Source organism: Oreochromis niloticus, linkage group LG4 (genome assembly GCF_001858045.2).
Source record: "Oreochromis niloticus isolate F11D_XX linkage group LG4, O_niloticus_UMD_NMBU, whole genome shotgun sequence".
NCBI classification, from domain to species: Eukaryota; Metazoa; Chordata; class Actinopteri; order Cichliformes; family Cichlidae; genus Oreochromis; species Oreochromis niloticus.
Window position 1 is genome coordinate 6,556,253 of NC_031969.2, and position 13,827 is coordinate 6,570,079.

The 13,827-nt window shown below is 39.5% G+C and overlaps 2 protein-coding genes and 1 long non-coding RNA gene across 3 annotated transcripts; 2 read left to right on the plus strand and 1 right to left on the minus strand.

The window, feature by feature from the left end:
- The first annotated feature begins 1,872 nt into the window (after positions 1 to 1,872).
- Positions 1,873 to 3,554, plus strand: LOC109200384 (uncharacterized). The gene is made up of 3 exons (XM_019355933.2): positions 1,873 to 2,401; positions 2,487 to 2,769; positions 2,861 to 3,554. The coding sequence occupies exons 1-3, from the start codon at positions 2,097 to 2,099 to the stop codon at positions 3,506 to 3,508; spliced, it is 1,236 nt and encodes a 411-aa protein (XP_019211478.2). The 5' UTR covers positions 1,873 to 2,096; the 3' UTR covers positions 3,509 to 3,554.
- Positions 3,555 to 6,667: 3,113 nt separating this feature from the next.
- Positions 6,668 to 12,425, plus strand: nosip (nitric oxide synthase interacting protein). The gene is given in 10 exon segments (XM_025906716.1): positions 6,668 to 6,791; positions 7,033 to 7,119; positions 7,243 to 7,348; positions 8,525 to 8,606; positions 9,350 to 9,499; positions 9,695 to 9,829; positions 10,311 to 10,427; positions 10,796 to 10,866; positions 11,521 to 11,629; positions 11,798 to 12,425. Coding segments are annotated over 9 exon segments (912 nt in total). The 5' UTR covers positions 6,668 to 6,791; positions 7,033 to 7,049; the 3' UTR covers positions 11,870 to 12,425.
- Positions 12,426 to 13,133: 708 nt separating this feature from the next.
- Positions 13,134 to 13,714, minus strand: LOC112846753 (uncharacterized). Its single transcript, XR_003219874.1, has 2 exons — positions 13,469 to 13,714; positions 13,134 to 13,361 (listed from the first exon to the last, which is right to left on the minus strand). It is a non-coding gene; the product is annotated as an uncharacterized LOC112846753 (long non-coding RNA).
- Positions 13,715 to 13,827: the final 113 nt, after the last annotated feature.

Sequence of the window (13,827 nt, forward strand, 5' to 3'; positions counted from 1 at the left end):
GTAATCAGCAATGGTTAAAGTCGGTTTTCTTGTATGTGTAGCTGGAGTTAATATGGGAATTGTTGGTGAACTAGAGGGCAGGGTGCTGAAAGGATGATGATGATGATGATGATGATGGGCTCATGTTCAAAGACAGTAGATACAGAAAAGTGGCTTTGATAACTTCTGGGTGGGGTGTCTGGGAGGGAGACGGTTGTTTATGAAGGGGATCTAATCCCACTCGTGATCTGCTGTAGCATTCTTCATCACATCATTAACTTCAAACTGCATCACTGCATTAACCAAACAACCTGGATATGTCTGACCTTATATGGTCTGGTGGCTTTTCTGGTATGAACTTCAGTGTGGAGTGGGCCTCAGAGTTATCTTTGCAAGAAGATGGGCCTCTTCCTCGATTATGCTTATCATGATTCATTTTCTGTTTGTTTATTCTTTTCGTGTGTTAATGTTACATTATCTCGAAAGTATACTTTCATTTTTGTTTATAGATTAGTTTCCACACAGAAACTGAACAACAGAGGCAGTCAATGCAAAAGAAAGTCTGTGCTTTCCGGAAAGTGCCTGATTGCAGCATAGTGATAAATTTCATTTAAACATGTTTTTCTCTTCTTAAAATAGCAGCCAGTGATTATTTTTCTCAGACCAGCAACATTTCAACTATAGTTGGAGCTTTATTTGAAATGGGTGTAGGGATCTGTTAACAGGAAATCCACCGTCACATGGGCAGGAAATGCTGTTCAGACAGAAATAAACAAGACATATAAGGGAAACAGAGGCGCTGCTGACATTACAGCTGCTGCACATCATTTTCTCACCAGGAGAGAGGAACACCATCACTAACGCAGTATATATGTCTCTTACTGATATCCTCAATAAACAAAAATTGTGCCTGTATTTTAAATCACACACTTTTTTCCCCAGAATACTCTGTTGCAGCCTTTACAAACTCTTTACTGCAGTAGCCGCAAAACTGAGAAATACTCCTTCATAATACCAGCAGTCTTTGGACTTTTACTACACTGGTTTATGTGTGGCTGGATTGCATACTAAAAAATTATAAGGTACAGCTGTTCATATTGCCAAGAAAAATATTCTCATATAGTGGAGGAGAAGTAAATCGTTACATATTTCACACTGTTTTCATAATTCTATAATTATACCTGATTTTTATTGAACGTCCTCGAGCTACCTATTCCCTGTCGCCATTGCTTTAACCTCCTAGGACCTGGGGTCCTCATATGTGGACATCACATTTTGGGTTGTCTAGACAACAATACTAAATTTTGCTCTATAAGGGCCGGATATCTCTCACGAGGACATTATACTGCCACGGCTCTATCGAAATTTAAAAAATAATGTCCTCATATGTGGATATCCGGCCCTTGTAGAGCAAAATTAGGTAAAAAGGTCATTCTTTGTTTTTACATTCAGGTCCCAATCAGCCCAAATAGCAAAGGGAAATTAAAAATGCATGACATGAAAGAGTAAGGTCTTAGGAGGTTAATATAGAAACACATGCATGAAAACACATGTGTAGCTTTTCATTTAAGTTATTATATTATACACTGTTGGTGATTTCTAGGCAACAAAACACAGAAACTATGGGCTAAAAATCAAGTTCTAATTTCATCTGTGTGATGCATCAGTAACCTCAATTTAACAATTACAGTCTATTAGAGTCTAACTAAAAGGAGTGTTTACAGTTTTTTCTGAATGCTTAAACCCTAACTCTGATTCTTATAGCACAATTTCTAAAACTATTAATACTTATAGCAAAACCACTCACTGAGTTTGCAAAACTAAAAGCACAAACACTGCTTTGCACTCAGTTTGCCATTTTGTAACACACTTTGCAAAACTGTAGGCACAATTCACTGCACAACACTCTTTTTGCAGAACTGCAAACACAACTCACTGCTTACACTCAATTACCAAATTTCCAACAAACTCCTAGCAAAATTATACACATGTATGGCTATCATTAACACTATTTTGCCAACTGTCTGGCACACTTTCACATGTGAAAACTGTTTTAGATAATTAGTCCACTTTGCAATCAGCCTAAGCACTATAAACAGGCCACAGGTAAGCTGTCTATGTGGAGTACAATGGAAGGAGCAGCAAGAGTGAGAAGAGTGAGAATCAGAGGAGGCCGAGGGAGAGGACGTGGAGGTGAAGAAGTTGGAGGAAGAGGACGTGGAGGAGCAAGAAGAGGACGAGGAGGGGAAAGAGGAAGGGTAAGAAGAGTAAGGAACAGAATAACTGATGACATCAGAGCTACAATAGTGGACCATGTCATCAACCATGGGATGACCCTGAGGGAAGCTGGCCAACGGGTTCAGCCTAAACTGAGCCGCTACACTGTGGCAGGCATCATTAGGACATTTCGAAATGAGAATCGGTAAGTACTTTGTAGCACGGCCATACTCTAATGGGAAACACAACAGTACCATACATGCAAAAATACTGAAATTGTTACTTTACAGAATTGCTAGACGTCCAGATGTTGGGGGCAGAGGCAGAATGTTCACTCCAGAGCAAGAGACCCATATAGTGAACATGGTGATTGCCAATAATGCAATAAGACTGTGCGAAATACAGCAGCGCATAATTGATAATGACACCATCTTTCAAAATATACACAGTGCAAGCATTTCTGCACTAAGTCGTGTACTTGTGCGCCACAGAATTAGAATGAAGCAAATTTACAGAGTTCCTTTCGAGAGAAACACAGAACGTGTAAAGCAACTGCGATATGACTATGTGCAGGTAAGCTAGTGTCATTGGTTCTGAATGTGGAAGTGCATACTGTAGTGCTGTGCATGGGCCTGATGTGTTGCATTTGTTTTGTCTTGTCCAGAGAGTGATGGAACTAGAAGCAGATGCAATGGGACATGAGCTACTTTTTGTGGATGAGGCCGGTTTTAACCTCAGTAAAACCAGGAGACGTGGCAGGAACATTATTGGACACCGTGTCATCATCAATGTCCCAGGACAACGTGGTGGTAACATAACCATGTGTGCAGCTATAAGCCAAAATGGTGTTGTTCACCATCATGCAACCATAGGCTCATACAACACTGCACACATTATTGCATTCCTGGACACCTTGCATGACATGCTCACTGTTCAGAGACCAGAGCAGACCCGATATGTCATCATATGGGACAATGTTAGTTTCCATAGGGCTGCTTTGGTCCGCAACTGGTTTACAGACCACCCATCCTTCATGGCACTCAACCTCCCTCCATACTCTCCATTCTTAAATCCCATCGAGGAGTTCTTCTCTGCCTGGCGCTGGAAAGTGTACGACTGTCATCCTCATCAACAGGTAGCCCTTTTACAGGCAATGGAGGAGGCATGTGGAGATATTGACCAGGCATCATGTCAGACCTGGATACGGCATTCAAGGAGATATTTTCCCCGGCGCCTTGGACTGGAGGATATCGCATGCGATGTGGACGAAATTTTGTGGCCGGACCCAGAAAGACGACATGATGTAGGCTGATTGTCTTTTTTTTCCCCTTTTTTTTGTGAAATTCCTATTTTGTGTTCTGACTTTGTCTTGGTTTTGATGAGTGTGAATAAATACCAATACTTGAAGTTTGGATCCTTGTATGTTTACATGACACTATGACAAAAGTGTGACCTCAAATTGACATCTGTACACAGAGAAAGCAAAAACCAGATGTGTTTTGTATTCATACCATCAGTGTGCAGTTGGCGCATTGTGTGCTTAGTAGATGATGGCTTGTGTTAACTGTTTGATACAAAAACACCATTTTTACGAAGGTGTGAAGAGTTAATCTAGCTGTGTTCGCTTTTGCAAGAGAACTACAATGTTTTGATAATTGGGTGACAGGTTTTCTTATTTGTGTGTAGAGTTTTGCAAAAATAGCCAATAGCAACAAATGTGCTTAAGCAATCAGAAAAAACTGTAATAGCAATAAAAGTTAGAACAGATAATCCTCACCTGCAAAATGGACCTCATGGTTGTATATGTGTGTGTGTGTGTGTGTGTGTGTGTGTGTGTGCGAGAATGCTTGCGCGTGTGTGTTCTCTTTTAAGTGATTTTATATATGAAGAAGCACCTCATACAAAATCAAATCAAACATGCATTCTTGCTCCCCCCTCCCTGTGGTCACAGGTTGTCATAAGATCTGGAGGCCATAGAGTCAGGTAGGGATTCATCCCATCATCAAGTGGTATTATTTTAATCATAGCTGCATGGGTTTAATTTCAAATATATGACTAAAGGAGAAATTTATGGGAAAGACTGTGGCTGGGCTTAGTGAAGTGCGATAGCAAATTTTGAAGTGTGATTTTTATAGGTTTTACATTTTTGGAGTCGTTACTGGTATCACCAATAACGACACCAAAAAATTCCAAATGGTCTCAATCAAACCTGATTGCTTTTATTTTCATAGTAGTGTTGTTTTGTTCACCTTGCATAGCATTTGACTAGACAGAGTGAAGAGGAGAGTGACGACCTCTAATATAAAGAAACCAGGATGGTCACACTGGAGGAGACCAAGTAAGGAGGAGAAAATGATCTGATCAGTTGAATGCTTGAAGTTTATAATGGCAAAAACTGAGTAATGGATACTAATTAATGGAAATTTTTGAAAAAATCCTTAATGATGGACGTAACACACGAGTAGGGCTGGGCAAAGCGAGGTTTTTCTAACCAGCTGTGCAAGGACTTGGATTGAGGTTGTGAAACAGTCTGACACCCACATCCATAGCGACACCTAGTGGCTGTTTTTTGTCTATCGCCACATCTTGGTAACGCTGTTCTGTGAAATAAGGACAAGTTTTGCATAGTTCTGAACAAGGCTACTTATTAGACCAGTCTATCAATAGTTATTAAGTGATTAGTGATTAATCATTGTTTTGGGGGAAATCTCTATAAAAACAAGTAAAGAAAAACACAGAGATTGTTCAAAGACACCAAGCTACGACTGTAAGCACACGACAGTGTGCTTCAACAAATGCTATTTTTTTCCTCTGTTATCATATGTGAGACTGTTTCAGTTGCTTAGTAAATCAACGCAACGCACAACAACCTTGTAAGAATCCCTCAAAGTCTGGGTATGTTTGGCTTTTAGGGAGTTGGTGTCATCGGGTTTGTTTTACATACTGTCAAACAAAACTACAAGATGGCATGGCATTAGGTTATCCATCCATCCATTCGCTTCCGCTTATCCTTTTCAGGGTCACGGGGGGCGCTGGAGCCTATCCCAGCTGTCATAGGGCGAGAGGCAGGGTACACCCCTGGACAGGTCGCCAGTCTGTCGCAGGGCTAACACACAGGGACAGACAACCATTCACACCTAGTGACAATTTGGATTATCCAATTAACCTATCCCCACAAGCTGCATGTCTTTGGACGGTGGAAGGAAGCTGGAGTACCCAGAGGGAACCCACAGAAACACGGGGAGAATATGCAAACTCCACACAGAAAGACCCCGGCCTGATGGTGGAATTGAACTCAGGACCTTCTTGCTGTGCGGCAACAGTGCTAACCACCATGCTGAGCAGCCTGTGAACCATGAAGAAGTTGAGTTGAGTATGAGATTTTGGTTCTCTTGCAGAACACATTTATACCAGAAGTGTTTGAATACTCCTTATGGCTACTAGCAAAAGAAATGTACTGCATGTGTAGACAGTATTTATACTGTCTACACTGACTTTTAACAAGGTCAGTCTAATGAGAATAATGTTCATTTTCACAAGTGAAACATGAACCCTTGTCTTGAGTGTATTTTGTGTAATTTCCCTGTTTACATTTTGTTATGCTATTTAAAGTTAAGTATGTCTGTATGTCTGTGTATTCAGATCATTCCATAACAAAGACGATAGAGGTTAATGTGCTTTTATGTTCCATGTTCACTGAGGAGATTTGGACACATCAAGAAATAAAATATAAGAAAATGCAGTTCAGTGACAAAAACAGTGCAAAAGTAGAGTAATAAAGCACTCCAACAAAATACTGTAAAATGAACTAGAAAACAAATTGAGAAAAGAGGAATTGATGTGATTATGAAGACATGAATGTTATTATAATATAAACCTGCTAAAATGAGGTTATGCTACGGTTAGCTTCAGTGTTGGGGCTTTAATCCTCCTCTGTGTCCACAGCACAGTCTAGAACTGTCATCCTTTCTATCTCCCCTGGTGAACTTTGTTTCTGTCCATTGAGTCGATGCTTCTACTTCATGTGTTTTGATTCTGACCCAGGTGTCATGCACATATCTGTACCAGTGGCTAGGTGTGCCTTTTTTCATAAATTTGCTGAATACCTCTGACTTTTTAGAACTGAAGAAGCATCTTGGATAAGAGGTGAAACCCTTCAATAAATTTAAAGAACTCCAGTCGTATTCTTTCCAGACTCCTTAGACCTGGATGACTGAGAGCTTACACAGATATATGAGAAAGATAGCAGAGGATCAAGAACCTACTTAAATTGAAGTTAAATTTGTTCTTTTTTTAATTGCTGTAGTACAAAAGAACATTAAAAAAAATTCAGACAAATTTGATTGAGAGCATATGAGGGGTTTCCTTTGCGTGTCTGTCTGTGAGTGCTATTTTTGTTTCTTGAGAAATTCTATTCCACTCCATTCCACATAATGGCGCTAGTGTACTTTTTGGGTGGTTTTCTGGTCACTCACCAGTGTTCGAGTAACGTGGAGAAGAAGAAGAACAAAACGAAATACAACGACGAAGAAGAGCGTGTGGCTGTAGTCTGCGTTAAGAAAAGATTGTTCCGGAATATAATTTAAGCGGATCTGGTAATAATAATTTGCTTATAAAGCTTCTTTAGTCCCAGCTGGCCTTTTTGTTTCTTTTTATCTGTTGCCCTCTTTTCAATCGTTTGGTTTGGCAGTGTGTTTTCAAAGTTTGAAATAACAGCTAATGTTAGCATAACAGCTAATGTTAGATATATCTGTTTATCATCAGCTGTAAAAAAAAAAAAAAAAAAAAAAAAATCCCAAATATGAGACAAATTATTAATTTTGTCATTTAAATTAGAAAAAACCCGAAGGACAATGACTCGCCATGGAAAGAACTGCACAGCTGGAGCTGTCTACACATACCACGAGAAGAAGAAGGATACAGGTAAGAAATCCTCAGTGCTGTGAGTTCTTGTCTTTGTTCTCTCAGATTAGTCCGGTCAGAAAGAGAACATGGTTTTCTGTATAATCTCTAGTCATGTGATTATCTAACTCTGATCCTGCTCAGCGGCCTCTGGTTACGGGACACAAAGTGTTCGACTTGGCAGAGATGCAGTCAAAGACTTTGACTGCTGCTGCCTGTCCCTGCAGCCCTGTCGGGATCCTGTTGTCACGTATGTTTTTTACTTCAACACACAAGCACCTGCACACAGGCGAGCAGTTCATCACTAACTGAATAATTACAGTAGAATTTTGAATAGAGTAGTATTCCTTTATTGGAATTATTGCACATATAAAAATGTGGAATGAAATTTTCATTTTATTTAAACTCTTAACAGCCTTAATAAATGAGTACATTCATGAATTTATTTATCATGAACCTTAGATCATACTGCACAGTTTCTTTAATGAATTCAGTTCTTTACGTCACGTGGTTCTGTAGTCTTTAGGTGTTGGGTTTTATAGACCTCTAGCATCTGACAGAGAGGAGCAGAGTGATCAGGTGGTTCTTGGTGGAGACAAATTTTAAATTATATTTATGGATAGCTACAGGCAAGAGGCTGTGTTAGTGACATAGTACAGGACGTGTATAATGTTCTGAACTGATTTAACAACAACACTCTCCACGGCTTTTTTTATTAGCTACAGAGCAAATTGTGAACTACTTTCAATAGAACAGGAGCAGCTGCTGTGACAGGTCTGTAGGGGGAGTCGTCATTCATTGATACAACTGTGTTTACAATCCTGTGGAGCTCCGGAGCTGATATTAATATATCAATCACTTCAACTTTTAAATGATTTCATTCATCACGGGGGGGAAAAGGTCTCTCCAAGCCATCCTGGCCTTATGTGGAAAAGTAATTTCCCCTCCTAGTGACACCAGGCCTGATTACTGCCAGACCTTTTAAATCAGGAAGAAACAACCAGATCCTTTCACTGTAGACATCAGACTGTAAGATTTTCCTTTGTAATTTAAATGAAATTAGTCTGTCTAATCCAGGGAGCCTTGATATCAACCAGTTACCACAGTTAGCCAGGTCAAACAGATATGGCATCATGCTTGTTTGGCAGTTGTGCAGTCTTGCAAGTGATCAGCAAACACACACCAACTCCATCTTATTACAGGTCAGGAGACTTCACCTAGTGATCAAGTTCTGTGCCACAGTATTCTACAGTTTCTGACAAATAGACCTGAACTCCCATGCTTTATATATTTTTAATTAGTTATTAATCATATTAATTGAACTATGATTAATTATAAAAATCTCTAATAAACACACACACATTAAAGCATACCATCTAATGTTAGTATATGTGTAACACTGTCATGTTTCTGTTTGTGTGACCAGTCCAGATGGATACCTCTATGAAAAACAGGCCATTCTTGAATATATTCTTCACCAAAAGACACAGATTGCCAAAAAAATGAAAGTAAGTAACTCACTTAACTGTTCTTAACTCCTCACAAGTGCTTGGACAGTCACATCCACAGCTAAACACCATGGGGTTGTTTTGTGAATCAAGGCTTAATCATCGGGGTAACTAACACTGAAGAAGAAAGCCATGCAGACCGAGCTGTATGCTATTTGTCACTGGAATCTACATGTATTCATTTGGTGATGTAGAAAATGTTTGATATTTTTGATTAGACAATTAACAGAGCTTGTTTGATATTTAATACCAAAAATACTGAGTAGAAAGTTGAATTGACTTTGGCAATAAGGTGATTTCCACATCAGACCTGAAGACAATGAGTAAACTTTTTAGAGTTTAGAGTTTCAAAACTCTAATGTTCAGCTGTACATGTTACACAGCATATAGCATAAAACTCAATTTAAAATATTAACTGTTGATGCATTTTGTGCAGGACAAAAGTTAAATGACTTTTTATACAAGCACACACAGACCCTGAAAGAGCGCACTTAAAAAAGGAGGTTGATGAGTGCCATTGTGACTGGGTTTTTAGGCTTTGCTAAGCCAGCTAATCCAAAGAGAGCTTGGATATGTTGAACTTGCTTCATAGTCACTCCTGTAAACAATGAAACAAACAACATAAAATCAGCATTGCAGCCAACACATATGACAGACAGCCCAGCTTTCTCTAAGAAATAATGGCCTCTTACTTGTCTAGGACTGTGAGTGCTTGGCTTTATTTTCTTCCTTGATTTCTTCAGGCATACGAGAAACAGAAGCAGGCGCAGAGGAGCAGCAACCAACTTGAGTCCAAGTCAGAAGAGCGAGAGAGAGTGGAGCGGTTTAAAACAAAGGAGAACAGCATTGTATCTAAACCCATCAACCCCTTCACATCTGGTGCGTGCATGTCTGTCAAAATATACCTTACAATGTTGGCCACAAGAGGGAGCCAAAGCTCAGACTCTACCCAACAGACTCTGCACTATGGCTGCTGCTGTTGTCGCCTGTGTTGTTTTAATGCACCCAAACTCTTTTTAAGACGTTTTTTTATAATGAATACAATTCTGTGAAAATGCTTCTTTTTTTTTCAGGTAAGAAATTGGAAGTGAAAAGGACGGGACACAGAGCAGCCTGGAGAATTATCCAGTGCTGCCACAGCTGCAAGTTCCAGCCAGAGCCTGCCCAGTTTTTGGATTCCCTCACTGACACCAGAGGCCAAGCCCACTGCTCTCAAGAAACCAGTGAGTGACGGATGATGTTTCTCATGCCGAGGAAGGGGTTGAGCTACACTGTATGCTGTTTTTTGGAGGGTTTTTAAACAGACCGGTGAAAGAGGAACAGGAACACCTTTTTGTTAAATACTCGCCATGAAATTACTTAAAAATGCTGATGTAATACACCTTGGAGCACAAGTGGGCCAGATTTGTGTGTTTACCAGGTTTACCTATTTACTTTATTAGTCAGTGTTTTACTGTATGAATGTTTACTCTGCGTTCCTCTTTTTGATGTTGACCCTCTTTCAGAGGCCAATATCAGGTTGACCTGACATCATGATCATGTGGAAACATCTTTGGGTGTCACAGGGTTCCTACAGCTTAGTGACTACACTCACTCAAATATATTTACTGCTGAATTTGAGTATTTATGGGAAGTGGTTATTAAAAATGTAATGGCATAATTTGTAATGGCTGCACTTTTCTGTCCATCTGTAACATCTGTCAGAGCAAGACTGTGTTATGTCCAATGTCTGGAAAACCCATTAAGATGAATGAGCTTATCACAGTGCGTTTCACCCCCTTGGACCCAAGTCTGGATCGAGTTGCCCTGCTCACCCGCCAGGTCAGTTTACTCAGCACACAGAAATAGATTGTCAGGCTTAGAGCATCAGAAATTCTATCTCATATGTGCAAGCCCTCAGACTTGGTAGCTGTTAGCATGTTTTTCTAAAACATTACATTACACGCTTCTTTGTAGCTGTGAATACAAGTTATTTAAATTGAAGAATAAACAAAGCAGGTGTAGTCAGAATTTGAATTAGAAGTATCACACAGGAAGATGTTGGCTTTCTCTGTGGCAGCTCCTTTTAACAGTTGTGTGTGTTATTGGTTTAGTCAAGTTGTTTTGTATCTTAGATGAAATTTTATGAGTAATCAGTCTGGTAACTTCACTTTGTCTTGAGGCTGTATAATTCGGTCTTTTCTTTCCAGGACAGGTACATATGTGCAGTGACCAAAGACGTCTTGGGCAACAGTGTTCCTTGTGCTGTTCTTCGACCATCGTGAGTGCCACCTGTATTTGTTTATGAACAAATTTAGAAGTCCCTCTGACCATGCATACCAACAAATGACAGCCTGGCTGTCTTGAGAATTAGAGCACAAGTCTTTAAAATGACTTTTACTACTACAAATTAATACCAGTAAGCCCAGTCCTCCCTGTCCCCAGCAACCTCCATCTTTCGTCTATAAGGGTCTTTCATAAATCTGCTTGTCTGGGGGATCATTGAACACTTTGGTTTTAACGCTCAGCTCTCTCTTGACCATGACAGACCGTGCGTCTGTGCTTCGTTCTCCATAAACCTCGGGTTCCTGTTATTCCATTTTCTACAGTCAGGCTTCCTCCTTATTTTGTGCCTTAGAGGTGCAGGCTTCTCTCCTACAACATCGTCACAGTGTTTCTTTATATCGAGAAATGTGGGCAGGGCAGTGTGCAGATAGTATGCAAATTGTGTGGGGTTTTCACATGGCTGCTGGTTACGAACGATTCCGAGTTACAACAGAATCAGCTGCTACGCATCTTTCATAAATCTGACAGAAATTTTGAACATAAATGTATGTTTTGCACAGGATAAAAACATTTCCACCCTAATATTAGTAAATGGGGTCCAATGTTCTCTGGAGTGTGAGGGGATATGTGACATGTGTCCTGTGTTCAGGGGCGCTGTGGTGACGCAGGAGTGTGTGGAGAAGTTGATCAAAAAGGACATGACTGATCCTTTGACGGGAGACAAACTTTCTGAAAAAGACATTATTCCACTGCAGAGGGTATGTGAAAACAACCACAGTTAATAATTATAACAGGGTTTTTTTAAAAAGGTGTCATGCTGCAGCCTGGCAGACACAGAAAACGTGGTTCACTGTTTGAAAGCTGATTTTTGAGGAGCAGAGACTTTTCTCTCTTTAACTGTACTGTGGTCCTTTGTGTTTTGAAAGGGTGGAACCGGCTTTGCAGGTTCTGGGATTGACCTCACGGCCAAAGAGGCTCGTCCAGTAATGCAAGCATGAGGTGACCGAAGACTCCACAGTGGTGTTCATTGTGTAACTTTCTAACTTACTTTATAATGTCTTATATGACTTTTTGTTTGACAGCATTTCCTCCTGAATGTATTTTTATTTTTATTTTGCTGGAAAATGCTTCCACTGACTGTACAACACAGATTTGCTGAAACTGCCATCCAAATTTTTCTTACAGATTAATGTCAACAATTTCCTTTAAATAAATCATCATTTAAGGCTTATATCCATACTATTATTATTTGGTTTGATTTATTTAGTTTCCTGTGACACTCACTGTAGCTCAGAAAATGTATACAAAATGTAAAGAATTGAATTATGAATAAAAATGTATTACATATGTACTTCAGTTTAAAGATGAGTCAGTTTTGTAAGATATGGTAAGTGTGGCCTTAAGTGTTTTAAATTTGTATAGGATGAATCAATTCAGATAAGAAAATATTCACCAGTCACAGATTTTTGTGTAAAACATTTGTATGTGGGACCAAACTGAAGTCACAGTTCATCACGGCCATCCACCCTCATCCCTCCATAGTCGGTGATTGTACTGGTCTTGATGAAGTCCATCTTGTCAAGTACCTCAGGTAGACTCAGACGGCCATCCTGATGAGCAAAGTAGAGGGATGCTTGACGAACTTTGAATTGAACTGAATACTTTATATTCTTATGGAGTCTAACAGTAAAATCTTTACTTTAGAACAAATTATGTTTGTAGGCTAACAATTTACAATGTGTACTGACCAAGCGCTTCATTAGATATGATTGTTTGAACATTGTTATAATTACATTACAGTACAGAGAGATACATTAGCATTTTCAGATATCCATGGAGGCTCAGTTTCAAACTTCACGGTGCAGCACTCTGTTCCTGTGTTTTGTGTTTTTCAGTACTAAGGCAAAAGATGCGAATTCATGTTGTAAATCAACACACATTAAATACTAATGCAAAACAAGCATCACCTCATCTGTTCCCAAATAATACATTTTAGTTTTAGCAAGCATATCCTGCACATTATTCCAAAAGGCTTCCTTTCAGTGGTTTTGTTTGGACTTGATTTTTCTTTTCACTGCTGTGTAGAATTGGTAGGGACATAATGAAATGTCAAAGATTTATTTAAAATTCACAATTGCTGAAATTGAGAAAAGCAAAATGATCGTTTGAAACTATATGCATGAGAAAAAAATTTATACAATCTGAGAATATAGCACAACTACTGGATTGTCCAGTGTGAATGTATATTGCAGTCACATGACATACATTCAACAGCCACTTTATTTGGTAATGCCTGTTCAACTGTTTGTTAAAGCAAATAACCAGTTGGCCAATCCCATGTCAGCAACTCAAAGCATTTAGGCAGGTGGACATGGCCAAGACAGCCTAAGAATCACAATGGGGTAGAATATGATTTATGTGATTTTGAATGTGACGGATGTTGATGCCAGACAGGGTGCTCTCCCAACTCTCAGGTTTATGAAGAATGGTCTAAAAAAGAAGAAATATCCAGCGAACGTCAGTTCTCACCGCTCACTCAACTGCACCTTAAAGCAGATGAAACAGCTAAGGACAGGAAACTGAGGCTACAAATGGACCTGGATAAATGCTGTACTCCAATATACTCCAGTTATACTCCAGAGTCCTCAGATCTCACTTAGAGCAGTAGAACACCTTTGGTATTTGGTAGAAGGGGAAATGTGGATGTACAGCTGACAAATCTGCGCCAGCTGTGTGATGCTGTGAAGTCGATCTGGAGCAAAATCTCAATCTTCATGACGTGCAACTGTGACACAAGATTTAGAGTATGTATGTATTCTATTTCCTTCAACGAAATCTCTTGTGAGAACATGTTTATATTTGTCTCCAAAGTTAATTCTGTTCATCTGGACGTAGCGTTTTGTGGAGAAACGTTTCTCTGACTGCAGGTTTCCCCAATCTTATAAACAGTACATTT

Coding starts and splice junctions, on each gene's coding strand:
- LOC109200384 (XM_019355933.2), top strand. CDS start 2,097: ATGTGGAGTACAATGGAAGGAGCAGCAAGAGTGAGAAGAGTGAGAATC. Junction 2,402..2,486: donor ACATTTCGAAATGAGAATCG/GTAAGTACTTTG, acceptor GTTACTTTACAG/AATTGCTAGACGTCCAGATG. Junction 2,770..2,860: donor TGCGATATGACTATGTGCAG/GTAAGCTAGTGT, acceptor TGTCTTGTCCAG/AGAGTGATGGAACTAGAAGC.